Here is a 15107-nt window from a genome sequence, read left to right on the forward strand (position 1 = left end):
GGCTGACCACCAGTGAGGCATGGTGGGAAGGGAGAGGGTGACATGGATGAGGCTGGCAGATATTCACCATCCACCACCTTTGAATGCAAAAGTTCTTTAGCCAGCCACCTCTTCCCTACTCACGCAAGCTAAACACACACAAACATACACCAGGAACCATTGCTTTGCTGTGGTGCTATTTGCTGAAAAACAAAAGTGTTTTTAGGCACCCCTAAAAAATGGTTATGCTATTTACATTTACATTTATAGTCTGCAATAGCTTCTGCAGAGAAGGAAGGAAAGAGGAAGAAAGAGCCAACAAGAAAACAGAAAAAGTAATAAAGGAAAGTACAGAGATGTCACAGTTGTCGCAGCCATTTCTTGCCCTCTAGAGTGAACCTTCTCAGTTCAGTGAGTAAAAGTTGAGAAAGAGAAGCAGGTGATGACTACAGACGGGCAGAGGAAAAGTTGACCACATGCCAAGCCCTTCAATTTCACATCTTCCTGGGAGCACCAGTTCAAAGCAGAAGTACTGTACATCACACCACTCTCTACCTCATCTCACTACTTCTACAAGCTAGTCACCCAGTCTTTTATTTAAATCAAATTCTATTTAATTACTATACTGTGCAAACACATCTTGAGGAATGCCCACTGTCTCATCCACTGCTCTCATTCTCACCATCTCACCTTCCATTTTTGGTGAGTTTCAGCCTCCAAACTAATGTGGTTTGAGCATTTAATTTAAAGGACAGACCTGTCTGCCTGTTCTTCCCTCACCAATTCTAACCTTCCTTCAGACGTAAGCTTCAAAAGGTGGTCGAACAGAGCCTTGAATAGACTACAGACATCAATTAGTCTATTATTGTGGCTACTCCCTTTCCTATTCAATACTGTACAAACACATTTTTATGGCTGAAAACTAAATTAGGGAGGTAAAAATTAACAAGACAAATTAAATTTCATTCCATAAAAGATCTACGTTTATCTCATTTTTGTCATTACAATTTTAATTTCAAACATTTTTCCTGCCTCTCCCCTATCCACCCTGTATTAAGTCAAAGACATAACCTTTCTATGAACCTATGGGCTCATTTTCCTCTTCTGAAATGAAGATACACCCCACAGTCAGGTTGTGGCCTATCCATGCCTCTAAATCCATCTGTCCCTCTGCACCTCCTTCTTTCCAGCCTTCAAACCTTCGGAGAGGCCCGAGTGCCTGGATCTCACTCAGTCATCTCTGGTCCTGCCACTGTATGTTCATCACTCACCCTGCCTGGCCCTGGGAGCATGCCTGGACACAGGACATGACAGGGGATACACACACCCGCACCCACACAGTCATAAATACAGTCTATGCCACTGTCCTCCAGGTCCATCAGCTAGCCAGTAATAATGATCTCATCCCACCAGGAGTGAGCTACGGGGCAAGACGGTCAAGGGCGTATTGTAAGGATGTCTGTGTGTCAGTGCAGGGGTGTATGTGTGTATGGCTGTTTGAGTATGTATCTTACTGCAACTTCGTGTATTGAACTTATTCATGTATTGCTCTAGGACAACTCTAAGTATGAGCCCGTCAAGGAGAGAACGATGACTACTACTTAGAGGAGAGATAGCCTACTACTTTTATCAGCTACAGAGCACAACTTCAGGCAAAGACATTACTACATGTCCAAATCCAACTGTATCCAACACGCAGTAAAGCAGACAAACGTGTAGCAAATATCATGATATGGCAAAAGTAGTTTATCTTTGCAAAAATGCAGCAAATTATAAAACAGACTCTGTAATTTCAGATGTGATTAATTTCATATCAATACATATATTCACCAATAACCAGGCAAACAGCAAAGTTGGTGACTTGGAGGACCTTAAAGGGTGTGTTGGTGTGTTTATGTAAAGAGTAACAGGGTCGGTCATCTCATTGCCTTCGGGAGTAGCACAGCAAGTGGTCAAGAAATTGGATGTCATTTTTGTTTGCCTCTAGCTATAATCCCTGTTTGTGTGCCCGTATGTGTATCATCACCATTGCCCAAAGATCTCCCTAACCTTACCCCACATATTCTTGCCCTCTGATATCATTAACATCAGCTTGTTGCAGCCAAGCACTGTCAACTTGTCATTCTTCATGCACACAGCCCCGAACACACATATGCAAATGTATTAAAATATTCAAATGTATTACAGCTCATTCACAACAATTATGAAAGCAAATTGAGGTTAGGCTAAGTTGGACAATTTAAGGTGGCCACCACATACCTCAGCTGTAGGGTTAGAAAGAAAAAATACAGAAAATAAACTACAGTTGTACAGTTCAGTCCAATTCAGCATAAGAAAACCAGCTTCAACCATTATAATTTTGCCTGTGACATGTTTCCCAAAATATGGTCAGTATGCTGGGCGTTTTTAAAAATCTTTATTAAATCAGTCATGTTGCAACTGGGGGAAAAAACGCTTTATCTCCTTCACAGTGTGCAAACACTTGACAACAAGAGCAGGTTTGCTTAGTAAAGTGCAGTAGCTGACAGAGGAAATCAACAACTTACAACACAATTTGTATAATTTGGAAAAAAAAGTTTGCTAACCACAGATTAATGAGAACAAACCCACTTTGGGAATGTTATCTGGAGGGTGAATGGTGAAGATTGCGGTAATGACATGGGAGCTGATAACAGGTTGATCTCTGTGTGCTGCTGCAATTTGTAAGATTTTCTCCAAAGAACAGGAGTTACATCTTGAGTTACAATAGAGCGGGACTCACAGTGGTGTGTGTGTGTGTGTGTGTGTGTGTGTTTGTGTGTGCCTCCCCTACCAATCAGCTCCTCTGACAAGAATCCAGAAACACCAGCTGATGAGAGTGACACAGACCACTGCGCGTCACCAAGCAAAATACTCCACTGCAAACCACACACACACTCCCCACAAAGACATCTGTCTGGCCGGTGCTTCACAGTAAGAGGGCTGTCTTATGAGCTTTGACAAAGCCTGCATGCTCTACCAGTCAGTGCTAAAGCACAATGACAGACAAGGTCATGCTGCACTGGCCTGTCAAGGAGCCAGAAAGAATAACACAGTTGCACACACGCACACTAGCGGAGCTGTGTGCTAGCTCCAAGCAGGTGTTAATGACAATAATCAGGCACTCAAAACCAACTTAAATCCATATACATACAGGTTTAACAGGTTTAAACCACATACGACACAGAAAATTGTTAACTTGAGTCAGAGATGTGGAGTACGTTCGCTAAACTAATGTGTCACAAACTGACGTCCAGCAGGAGGTCTTTAAATTATCGGGGCACAGCTGTACGGCAAATAACCGCATGTGCGTTCAGTGGGGGCCATCACAGGCACAGATAGACCTTGTCAGCTAAATAATACCTCATGCTGTACAATGTCCTGCAGGATGCTGGTCATTCATAGAGGCATTGTTCAGGCTTAATCATGTAAGGTAACTGTGCTATAAATCTAATAGGCAGATAAAGAGTCAAATGTGGCAATTTATTACCCATTTGGCAAAGAGCACAGTTAAGGGAGATAAAGGACTATCTGAGTCAGTTAAAAAGCAGTTACATTTGCTGTGGTTACACTTGTTACACTTTCAGACCTAAAACAAAAATGTGCATCACTAGAATGTGCAGTATATCCAGAAGACTACTATTTTATCTGAAAATGTATTATTTATTTTTCAGGACAGTCGAGTTCTCAGGGCTTTCAAGAAAAATATCTGGTGATGCATCAATAAAAGTCTCAGTATAAAGTGTAAAGTCTGTAAGTCATCAAATCTAATCCAGTTAAGGAAAGGCGACGTATAGGGCGACTACTAACGATTGTTTTCAATATCGATTAAGCGCTGATTATTTTCTCGATTAATCGATATTGTCAAACAATAGTGAAAATCATGCCAATTATAATTTTCCAGAGGCAATGGTTAAGTCTTTATATGTCCTTGTTTTGTCCCAACAACAGTCCAAATCCAAAGATAATCAGTTTACTATAGTGTATGACATAGAAAATCATTAAATCATCACATTTGAGAAGCCAAAACAAATAATGTTTTTGGCATATTTGCTTAATAAATGACTAAAGCTTATTCAAATATCAAAATATTGCCCAATGAATTTTCCATTGATCGACTAATCAATAAAACAACAAACTGTTGCAGCTCTACTTTAGTTGAGGTGCTGAAGCAAGTAATTTGCGTTCATTTGCAAGTGCGTGCTTGACCTTAAAAATAGAAATTTAACAAAATAATCCTAACACAAAGTCCACTTACCGGCTTTTAACACAGCTTTCAAACACATCTCATGGTCTACATCAGTGGTTGGAGCAGATGAAGACAGTAAGAAGTGATTTAAAGCTTACAAGCTAATGAAATAAATGTTTAATCAATACCTTTGACATCTGCTGTCAAAAAGAAAGCTCTCCTAATGATTTGATCACCTTTTGCAACACACAAACAGACACAAACTGACCAGCCTTTTATACACTTTCACACCTATTCCTCCAACTAAATTACGCTACTAGACATACACCCAACCATGCACAAATGTCTGCCCTTGTTTGGCTGTCTTTAGGAAAGGCCACACTGCTCAAAAATCATGGAAGAGGTGACTCAGTGAGAACGATGAGTCTACTCAAACAGAACTCAGGCACTCAAAACTGCACGCACACACACACACACACACACACACACACACACACACACACACACACACACACACACACACACACAGACCAAACACAAGTAAGGGTGTCCCGCAGGCTGCCATTTCTGGCTGTCATTCCAGCTGAGCACTGAGGCAGAAGGATAGAGAGAGAGACAGGCGGGTGGAGAAGAAAGGGTGGAGAAGGGTGGGGGTGGTGACACAATGAAGGCTCACAAGGAGACAGGAAGCAGACGGTGCAAATGAGGCTGAGGTCTTTAATGAACTAGTGCACTGTCAAGGCGGAGAGGAGAGGAGAGGAGAGTCTGTATTATACATGCACATGAGCTTGCACACAGTCATACAAGCCACAGCCGTATTATACCTCTTCCAGTTCTTCTGCCAAAATCTTAGAAAACCTTTCAACACTGGTAATGTCACATTTTTACCAGCTGATCCCGCCTAACAAGGTAATTCTGTTTAAAATCATCATAAAATCAAAACTGTTCTTCAGTCTGGTCAAATAACACAATGATGGCGAAATATAATCTCACTCTTGCTCTCACTTTCTCTTTCATACACACACACACATTTTTTGTGAATAGTGTGCACAGCTGCTTTCAGTAGCTGAGGATGTCAAAGAGAGAGCAGAAAAAAAACGAGGGGAGCCAAAGGAACATGGATGGTAGAGATGGAAAAAGTACCTACGTAAGTAAGTACACAGAACCAGACAGGACCACATTCAACACAGGAGTAGTTTGTGCAGTTAAGGGGTTGGTGTATGTGCTGTGTGTGTGTCCTGTTTTCCACCATGACAGAGCCAGTGTCTTATGTATGGGCTGCCTAATAGACTTTCTACACCTGTCGATCAAAAACTGTTCGAACCTACCGAGGTATAAGGTCAGCGGACAAATGTTCATACGTATAGAAAAGCACAAAGTCTCAAAGTGTACCAGAAACTGGGTCAATTAATTATACTGAGGACATTCACAGCAAGCACTATGACCCCTCGCTGTTTCTGATGCATACGTTGCTATTCTCCGTCATTGCCATCATCCTTGTTACCCTGGTAATGAGGTTTTCCCTAATGGCAGGTCAGGGTCAGCTGTAGGTCAGTCAGCAGGGGAGTAAGACCCTCAGAGTTAGCTACAACCGTCACTCCTTGGGGCCAGTCATCTTTCTCTGTTCTCAGATTATCATCTATCAAGGGTTATTTCGGTCAACAAGCCAACGTCCACCACAGAAGGAGTCTTAAATAAAGGAACTCACTTTAGTAATTTAGTAGACATCTGCCACCCTTACTACATACTCCATAAGCAAGGCACATAACCATTACCATCTCCACAGATGTGTTGTACACTTTAAAGAAAGAGATTTTTTTAAAAGGATAAATTAATAAGATTTTAATAGGATGTGATTTGTTTAAAAAACCTTAGTTATATGGCCTCCCAATAAAGGTGAAACTTAAATGGTTTCAAGAACTTTGAGGTTAACCCCACACAGGTATCAAATGTATCCCAGTGCGTATAATACTGATGCACAAAGTGGGACCGTAGCCCGGATTCTTATATTTCAAAGATGTGGAGGAGAACCCCACCTCACTGGAGGTTATTGGAGAGAGGGAGTAGTTATTGAAAGACTAGAATTTGGACATTTAATGATCAAGCTTTCATGAGGGAAATGTCTGATGAGGTCAGAGGGTAGAGGAGGAAGAGAACAGGGAAGATGAGAGAAGACGGCAATAAAGAGAATGACAGAGACGGGAGAGAGAATGAGTGTAGGGAAAAGGAAAGCATAGCAAGAGCAGTGTATGGTTATATATTTTATTTCAGACACACAGATTCAGCTTTAACATCTATGTTTCTGAGCCTACATCATCCACGGTCCAACGAAACCATAGTGAGGCATAAGACCAGACGACTCCAGAGCGATATCATCTGGATAACAACAACCATATTTCTATGGCTAATGTCAAAATAACATCTCTGCTCTTCCAGAGTTCATGCACTTGCAAAAAGCCTTTATTCCACAAACCCTATTAAGGCAAAGGCAGACCATTTACACATGTGTTACGTGCTGCAAAAATATAGTTAATCATATCAGGTGATATAAGACATTCAGCCAGGACCACATCAAACAGAAGTCCAACATTCTTATGTGTTGTGAAAAGTACAAATGCCAATAGCTCCAGTAAAAGAATGAACAAGAGAGACATTATATCAAGATGTGAAATTTCGGTGCTCTGGAGGTGCTCAAGTCTGCTTAAAAGAAAAAATGTCTGTCATGAAAATAATCAAGTGGAAGTTAACTTAATAAACGCCTCACTTTGACTGTGTCTGTTCCTGCAAATGGACAGAAAATGGAACTTTAGAGAAAAAACATGGGCTATTACACCGCAGGTATGACCTCTGAAGCGTGCACGTGGGTGTGTGTGTGTGTATGAACTCAAAGATACTGCAGAAACTCTCATATGCAAACACACACACACACGCACACACATTCACGCACAGCTCAGAATCATTCTAGGCTGCGGTCCCAATGTTAACCTCAAGTCAACAAACACACATGGAACTCAGCAGAGAGAGAAAGAGACGAAGCAAGGAGAGGCCAGTGGTTATTATGCTTGGACCGAGGTTCTGTGCTGTTGTATTCTGAAGTGTGGACTGGGCCTGGTTACAGACACAACGTGGACCGCAAAACGTCTCTTTAATTGGACAGAAGTGAAACAAAGTCCAGATGGCTTTAATAGACAATATTCGCTTGGGGGACACATTCCTATTTGTCTTTCTTTCTATCTGTGTCCCGCTCTCTCGCTCCCACACATTTTCTCCTCTGTCCTTCAGACTCTCCCACATTCCTCATCCCTCTGTTCACTCGCCTTTTTCCTCCACTTTATAGTGAGACCACAATTTCTTTTTCAACAGCATCTTTCTCCATCTCATTAACAGTAAGCAATTTCCTGGAGGGAGTGCTCCCTATATACCTCTCTCCCATTTTCCTCTAATGGTACACAGAGCCTTCATATTGAATCTTTACAAATGTGTGAAGAAGAAAAATGTTTACAGTAACACTTGAAAATATTTTTAAAAAATGTATTTAAATTTATTTTTAATATTTGAACCTCTTGAAATGTGCTTGGGCGGTGTTTTTCAAATGGTGGGAAACATGAAAAACACTAGTGTATACCTAGCTTTGTGTACAGAACACAGTAAATACAGAACTATACCTTAGAAGTGCCCTTTGGACTATTAAGGTGGGAGAGGGGTTAAGATGGGAGACCTTACCAGTAAGACAAATCCAGGGGGTGAAAAAAGCGCCTCGAGATGAGGTCAGCGAAGAAGGATTCAGTCTCACGACACGCAGTCCCGTTGCCAATGACAACCCTGGTGCAGCTAGTATGGACAAGTGGAGGAGAAGGAGGGCCATGAGAATTAAGGAAGCAAATAAAGGTTTCAAAATTAAGTTAGGTTCACAATTTTCCTCTTTAAAATGTTCAGTGGTATACAGAAAAAAAAAGTCTACTGGCAGGGAAATTGCAGCAATAACACTTTTGATTAACACAACACAAACATCATCCATTCATTTTCTGACAGTGTATTTAGTTCAACTGAAATAGTATACTCAAACAGTGATTATTGAGACACAAGCAGCAGTACCTGTATTTAAGCATAAGGTGGCGCAGTTTCTCTGCTTCTTTTTGTTGGCCTGAATTATGCAGGTAGACCACATCAGTATGGAGAATCTGACCTGTGTACACAGAGACAAAGGCAAACGATGTTGATTAAGTTTTATAATGACAAGAGGGTCTCAGCAGACCAAGCTATATACAATCAATGCATGTCTCTGAACTGTATGCTGAGGCAGCAATGCCCCAAATAAACAAAAAAACTCAGATCTGTAAAGCCTCCACAGGAAGCCTAAGTCCTGCCAGCTCCCAGCTTCCTCAGAGGGAGAGTGTAGATCTGAAAGGACAGCTCTGACAGGAAGTCATGTGAGCCTGGAAACACCAAACCTGTGGCCACACCATGCTGGGCCTGACACCTGATATATGCCTGTGTCTGTCTGCTGTAAGTGTGTCAGCGTGACTTGTGGCCACACAATCAGTCACCCAGAGGGTGGGACCTACCCCTGCCCAGTGTGAAGCCATACCCACTGAGAGACATGCTGAGACATGCAGTACAGTACAGTGGACACACACGCACACATGTGCACTTGCACACACATAATCCTCCCACCCGGGTCATGCCAAGTGGCATCTAGTGTTTGACATGCACACGCACGTGCACACACAGATGCACACCTTGGTGGTAACAGGTCTAGCGATGCCTGGTTACATAGCATCCTCTCAGTTTTAATACTGATCAATAAAATACTCCATGTAATATAATGAAGAGATGTCTGCCACTGTCTTCTGATTCTAGGTCTAAATCACCAGTAGTATTGTAAACGAAGCATGTGCATGTGTCATGAGATTAAAGAGACGGGCAGATAGAAAGAGTAAAATGCAGCCCACTCGCCTTTAATTTGTGGAACACTTTCGTTTGCATACTGTAATTGAGTATAGGACTTCATCTAAGACAGAAAAATACTGTTGGTGAGAATCAGTGGTTCACTTCCTCAATAAAAAGGTCACAAACACTTGCAACAATATCCATGTTCTTATCAATCTGCCAGGTTATCCAACTTGTATGTATGTATATATATAGTGCATGAATCTGCAGGAGATCATTTAACAATCGCTGCAACAGATGTGCTACAAATGCTAACGATGCAGGTGTTTATTCCTGTCAGCTGAGAATAAGAAGTGGCATGTGATACTTCCAGCATGTCATGCATCATACTAAGAAGCACCAAAGCCTGCACTTCTAGCATCTTTTTGAATGCATGCCTTGACAAATTCAGGCTATTCTGGATGCAAAAGTAGGTGCTACCTGGAACCTACTGTAATTGTCCCTATTTAAGTATGACGAACTATTAACTCCTGAGTCCAGTATACTATGTGTTCACTTACTGGTAGGGGAGAGGATTGCCAGCTTACAGCCATGTCTAAAGCCAGGGTCCACCCCCATCATGACACAGCCCCTGACTGGACACACCAACAGGCGCTGGCGGAGATTCCGCACAAACAAGGCGATTGATTCCTTCTCTGCTGCGCTTGTCAGCTTAGTCCTAAAGAGAGGGAATTCAACAGAGAGGCAGAGTGAGATAGAATGAAATGTAGGGTTGGTAAGATATTAAAAAAAAAAGAGTAGAGAGAGAGTAGAGGGTGCAGGGAGAGATTTTATGGTGAGGGTAAAAAGAAATAAATAAAGAAAATGGAGAAGGATTTAGAAAAATAAAAGAGAGAGAAAGAAAAAGGTGAAAATGAGGAAAGAAGAAGGAAAAAGAACAGTTTAAATAAATAAGTGGTTATTAAAGGAGAAATGTTCTGTTCTGAAAGCACACACACACACACACACACACACAACCAGAAATCCTTAAAATACCTGTAACTCCTGGTGAGGAAAGGCAGAATTAGTCTTTTATAAGAGTCCTCTACTGCATTTTTGAGGATTGCATAAAGTTCTTCTCTTGCAAACGTCTTTGGCCTCCATCTGCATTAAAACAGAGGAAAACAAAAAAAGTTCATCTTTTTCTCTATGGGCAGTTTTCCACTAAATAAATAAATAAATGCCATAAAAGTAAAACGGACTTTTCCTTGTCTGCAAACGAACTCTCTCCCTCTCAGGAGAAAATACGCCCCCACCACTCAACAAAAAAAAACAAACATATATTTTATATTTTCATCTAAGTGGAGCTTTCTCTTGCAATTTTGAAACTATTAATAACTTAACCAAAAACTGAGATTTTTCAACTTTTATTTATTTAACTGAGCACTTAGGTCACTTATAAACAATAAGCCCTACTTCAATTTCACAGATTTGTAACTTTGTATACAGCTTAACAAAAGCAAAGATTATAGTGCTATTGTATTGATTTAACATTGTAAAAAATATCTAAGTGTGATTAAAACTAAATTATACAGCAGTAAAAGTCTTTTTTTTTAATCCTACACCTATTTAAATTGTACTTTATGAAAAGAAATTAAAGATGGATTCCAAATTCTTTGAGTTTCTGCTTTCTTTTTCACTCAACTCAATTATTTCTTATAGTAAAATCTCCACTAAAGGATCTTTTATCCTGAACTAAAGAACAAACCTTCACCAATAATTGGATTGTATAAAAGTGAGGAGCTTTCATATTTGTCGTGTTGAAAAGCAATTAGATGTTCAGTATTTAAGCCATAATCAGCTGCCAATTCACTGTACATCCTTCAATAAAAAATAAAAAAAATCTATTCATTGGTGAATTTTCAACAGAAAAGAACCTGCAATTGTTTTGTTGCTATACATATTGATAACATCGTCCATTTTATTTAGCCAAGGACCAAAATGAATTATATATTTGCAGGTTATGAAACTGGTACATATGATGCATCATATGCACCACTTTCATAAATGAAAGGACTCCGTTAATGCAATTTATTATGAGTCTTTTTATCCCAGTCCTCCACACATAGGCCAGTAAATGGAGTATGTGCATGTGTGTTTGTCTTGTGTGTAGGGGTGTTTGTGTATTATTGTATGTCTGACCTGTTGTTGAGGCACCACCTAGTGAAGTCACTCTTCACCCTGTCAGGAATGTTCACCTTCACTGTCAAAATCTTCAGACTCTCCCCTCGGTTAATTGCCAGGGTCTATACACATAAACGCACACACACACACACAAACACATTTCCCCTGGTTAATACAATACAATAACCTGTATAGTGCACACAGGCACACAGATGAAAGACCCATTGCCCTCTCAAAACTCACTTTCATTGATAACAAATTTAAAACGCTCTAGCAAAGCAACCAGCACAAAGAGGTAGCTCTTAGACGCACAGACTATGTGGCCGTCTACAAGCACACCTGCTATCTTGGATCACATACTGTAGGTGCAGCAGTGCATACAAGACAAGAAAGATTTTTTTTTTTTTTTAAATCACTAATAGCACTGAAAATACCACTTATGTTAAAGGTATTATGCAGCTGAGATATTGTAAGAATCACTGATATTCATTTACAGATAAATCAAAGGCTGCTTTATCAACAAGCATTCATTTTTGATGCCGATTAAAACACATTTATTGTTTGGAGAGTGTTTCACTAGCATTGTTTATTTACATTATGAGGCTTATTCTATTATTGCTGTATTTTAACATACTGTATATGCATTTAGTTTGTTTTTAATGACAAAATCACCAAAAAGCCAGTAAAGTAATTTGCAGCAAAAACAGATGTGGTTCTGAGATATTTATTCTAAGTGTAACTTCTAAGACTCAAAGTCCACCAAAATATTGACAGCTCGCTTTGCGCTGCCTCATTTGAATGAACCTCCCACCTGTTCGCGCCTCTCCTCCCACCTGTGCGCTGCGCCGGGCACCTAAATACCAGACAAAGGGTCTTTTACCCAGCCAGAAGCATCTACCTCTCTCACACAAATACTTTCATTTTGTTTCGATTTGGCTGCAACTAACAACTATGGCAAAAATAGCGATCATTATTTGTACATGGGGCTTTGGGTTAGACAAGGTTACTGTATACACATCTATGTATAAAAATGCATTATCCCAAATCTCTTCACACAAGCACAAAACAAAATATTTTGACTCTCCAAACACACACACACACACACACACACACACACACGTACAAGTGACGAGCCTTGGAGTATATCCTGTGGCCAGGCCTGTTGTGTCGTGTGCTGGTCCCCCCTCAGAGGAACTGTTACATGCTGTTAAGCAAACAGTAGTAAGTGTCTGACCTTTTCAGTGGGGAACCTTTAGCCCGCCACAGAACAGGGCCAAGAAACAAGATGTCAATCTGGAGCCCAAGCGGAAGAAGCAAGCTGACAAATGCCACCACTATGCCACCATCTGCACTGAGACCGCAAGGCCTACCCCCCACCCACACCCACACCCACACACGTGGTGCCACAACCATTACCGTTCAGCGGCATCCTCGGATATACATACACAAACAGAAATACAAAACACAGCTAATGGCATGGTAGAGGCGAGCATTAATGCAGCGAGCTTGCTTGAATTATGATGAAAGTTAGATTTCTCTTCTGTTGGCATGTTTCTGCCTCTGGCTACCGCTCTGACTGTGATGAGATTTCTCAAACAATCTTCATCAAAGCACTGAAGTTTAACATGTTGTCGAAAGAAGGGAGCACAACACCTCTTTCTGAACTCTTTCAAACATCTGGGGAAAGCCTAAAGTGACATTAAAGTAGTAAAAAAGAAAACAGCCTTGCTAAATCTGTGTTCTCGGAGTTTGACGTTCGACCGTTTTTTAAGATCATGTTGTATAATCAAAAATGACATGCGGTCTTTACATCACTAAAATGCATTACCGGCTGATTCATACACTTCAGCTTGCATCCTCTCTGATTGATGAATGTGGGGATGAAGACTCGATAAAAGCATCATCAACTAAAAATAAGAAATGATTCAATAGGTGAGTGGTTTTAGGAAATCAGAAAAAAATGGCACCACAACAAAACAATATCTATTGTTGGTCTATTGTTTAATTTAAGTAAACATTGACAGACACACACAGACAAATGTGGCTGTCTACACATAAAAGCTTCTATTTACCAGATTTTGAACATTTGCCAAAGCGCATCCTTCCATATGTTGCCTGCATGATAAACATACATTGGAAGGCAATACAGATAAACTCTACTGTTAATCTACTAACCCTAACCCAAACATTTGCTTCTGAGCGTCTTGTAATGTAACTACCATAAAACCTCAAGTTAATCTTCTTTTTGCATGGTTGCCAAACTCTAACTGTGACAAATGCAACTATGCCTGACTGAAATGGAAAAACGTTGGCTGACTTAAACAGCTGGGAAATTTGTGTCTATGCTCTGTTTCCCTCTGTAGCTGGCCAGTGTCCTTGCTGATGATGAATAACTCAGTGTCTGTCTGTACATCTCTCAGTTTCTGCCTGGGTTGGGTCACTGGTCTGAGACAGAGGGTGATCTGAAAGGAAGGGTGATGTGAGACAGAGTGAGAAGTGTTTGTTTATGCGTTAGATGGGCCAGGAGTGACAGGAAGCCAGGTACTGGCCAAACCCTGACACGACCAGACAGACCGTCTTTAGATTCCCCTTCATCCCTCCACCAGCCCTCAAGGTAGGGCAGCCAGCCAAGACCGTCCTCTCTCTATCTGTCTCCTTCTCTCTCTCACCCTTTCTTTGGAGGAATACTGTCATCAACACATCTATCCACACGACGTATCAAGCATAAACACACAGATCTACACGCGGTCTCTCTCTATCTCTCTCTCTCTCTCTCTCTCTCTCTCTCACACACACACACACACACACACTGTTTGACCTGGCTGACACACATGGGACAAACTATGTAGTGTGAGAGCTGTGAATGAAATTGTATAAAAACATCTGTATCATTGTTTTCATCCACCAAAACTGCATGCCAAACTGACTTTGGCTGACTTTGACTGACTTTTGACTCAAGAATGTAGTTTACTTCAAAAGAAAAGTATTTTTGATAAATATACTGTATTATTATTATTTACATTTTAAGATGTGTTGTCATTCACAGGGTATTTTTTCCAGGCATAAAGAAATAATAGATTTTTATCTTTATCTTGCCATTTCAATAATTAAAACTTCCCATTCAATGTGAAAGCCCAAATTTCTAAATGCTTTTAAATTAACGAATGTCTAACGGCTTTACATCACACCTTAGTCTGTTTTTGATAGCAGAGACAAGTCTATAAATAACACTGCCTAATTTAATTCCCTATATGTTCACAGATAAACTATAATACAATGCCAAATAGAGATATGTTTTACTTTTTATTAAACAAAGCTGTCAGCAGATTGCCTTATCGCCATAAAATAAAAGTTAAAGTGTAGCCACACTCGAGCGAGAAGGTTAAAAAAGGCAAACCGAGAATATAATGTTCTTGATAAACAATGAAATTATAAGTTGGAAAGCATATGGAATGTAAGCTACATTTAGTGGATATTATTCTTTAGACAGTACGATTCCAGATAAATATTGACATTCGAAATATCAATGAGGATCAGTCATCTCAGGGGAACACGGTCCAGCATGATACACTGATCTTTATACAAACATACTGGCTGCTCAGGGAGAAGCATGTACTCCTTGTGTCCCTTTTTACGCTCTCTTATTCTATCCAAAAACAAACGCAACACCGTATGGAGCCTGAAGATCACTGTAAAAAAAAAACAACAAAGAGCAAAGAGAGAGAGGAGAAAAGAATTTCAATATGCACTTAAGGTATAGTTTAAATATGGTATGGTTTAAATTTTGGCTTGTAGTAATTTGTTTATCCGTCTCAGTTGTAAATATTTAATATTACTGACAGTACAAAAAGGAGGACAGGAGGGGATT

At 40.3% G+C, this 15107-nt stretch overlaps 1 protein-coding gene across 3 annotated transcripts in view; it reads right to left on the reverse strand.

Moving 5' to 3' along the window:
- The window catches only part of srbd1 (S1 RNA binding domain 1), a 152125-nt gene that overhangs the window by 128453 nt on the left and 8565 nt on the right, over nt 1-15107 (reverse strand). For all 3 annotated transcript variants that reach the window (XM_067610546.1, XM_067610544.1, XM_067610545.1), the window contains exons 10-14: nt 11258-11361; nt 10112-10219; nt 9637-9794; nt 8282-8372; nt 7910-8017 (exon numbers count right to left, since the gene is read on the reverse strand). In XM_067610546.1, coding sequence (XP_067466647.1) covers nt 7910-8017; nt 8282-8372; nt 9637-9794; nt 10112-10219; nt 11258-11361 — 569 coding nt within the window. The remainder of the gene's footprint in view (nt 1-7909; nt 8018-8281; nt 8373-9636; nt 9795-10111; nt 10220-11257; nt 11362-15107) is intronic.

This window comes from Thunnus thynnus, chromosome 14 (assembly GCF_963924715.1).
Source record: "Thunnus thynnus chromosome 14, fThuThy2.1, whole genome shotgun sequence".
In the NCBI taxonomy this organism is placed as follows: Eukaryota; Metazoa; Chordata; class Actinopteri; order Scombriformes; family Scombridae; genus Thunnus; species Thunnus thynnus.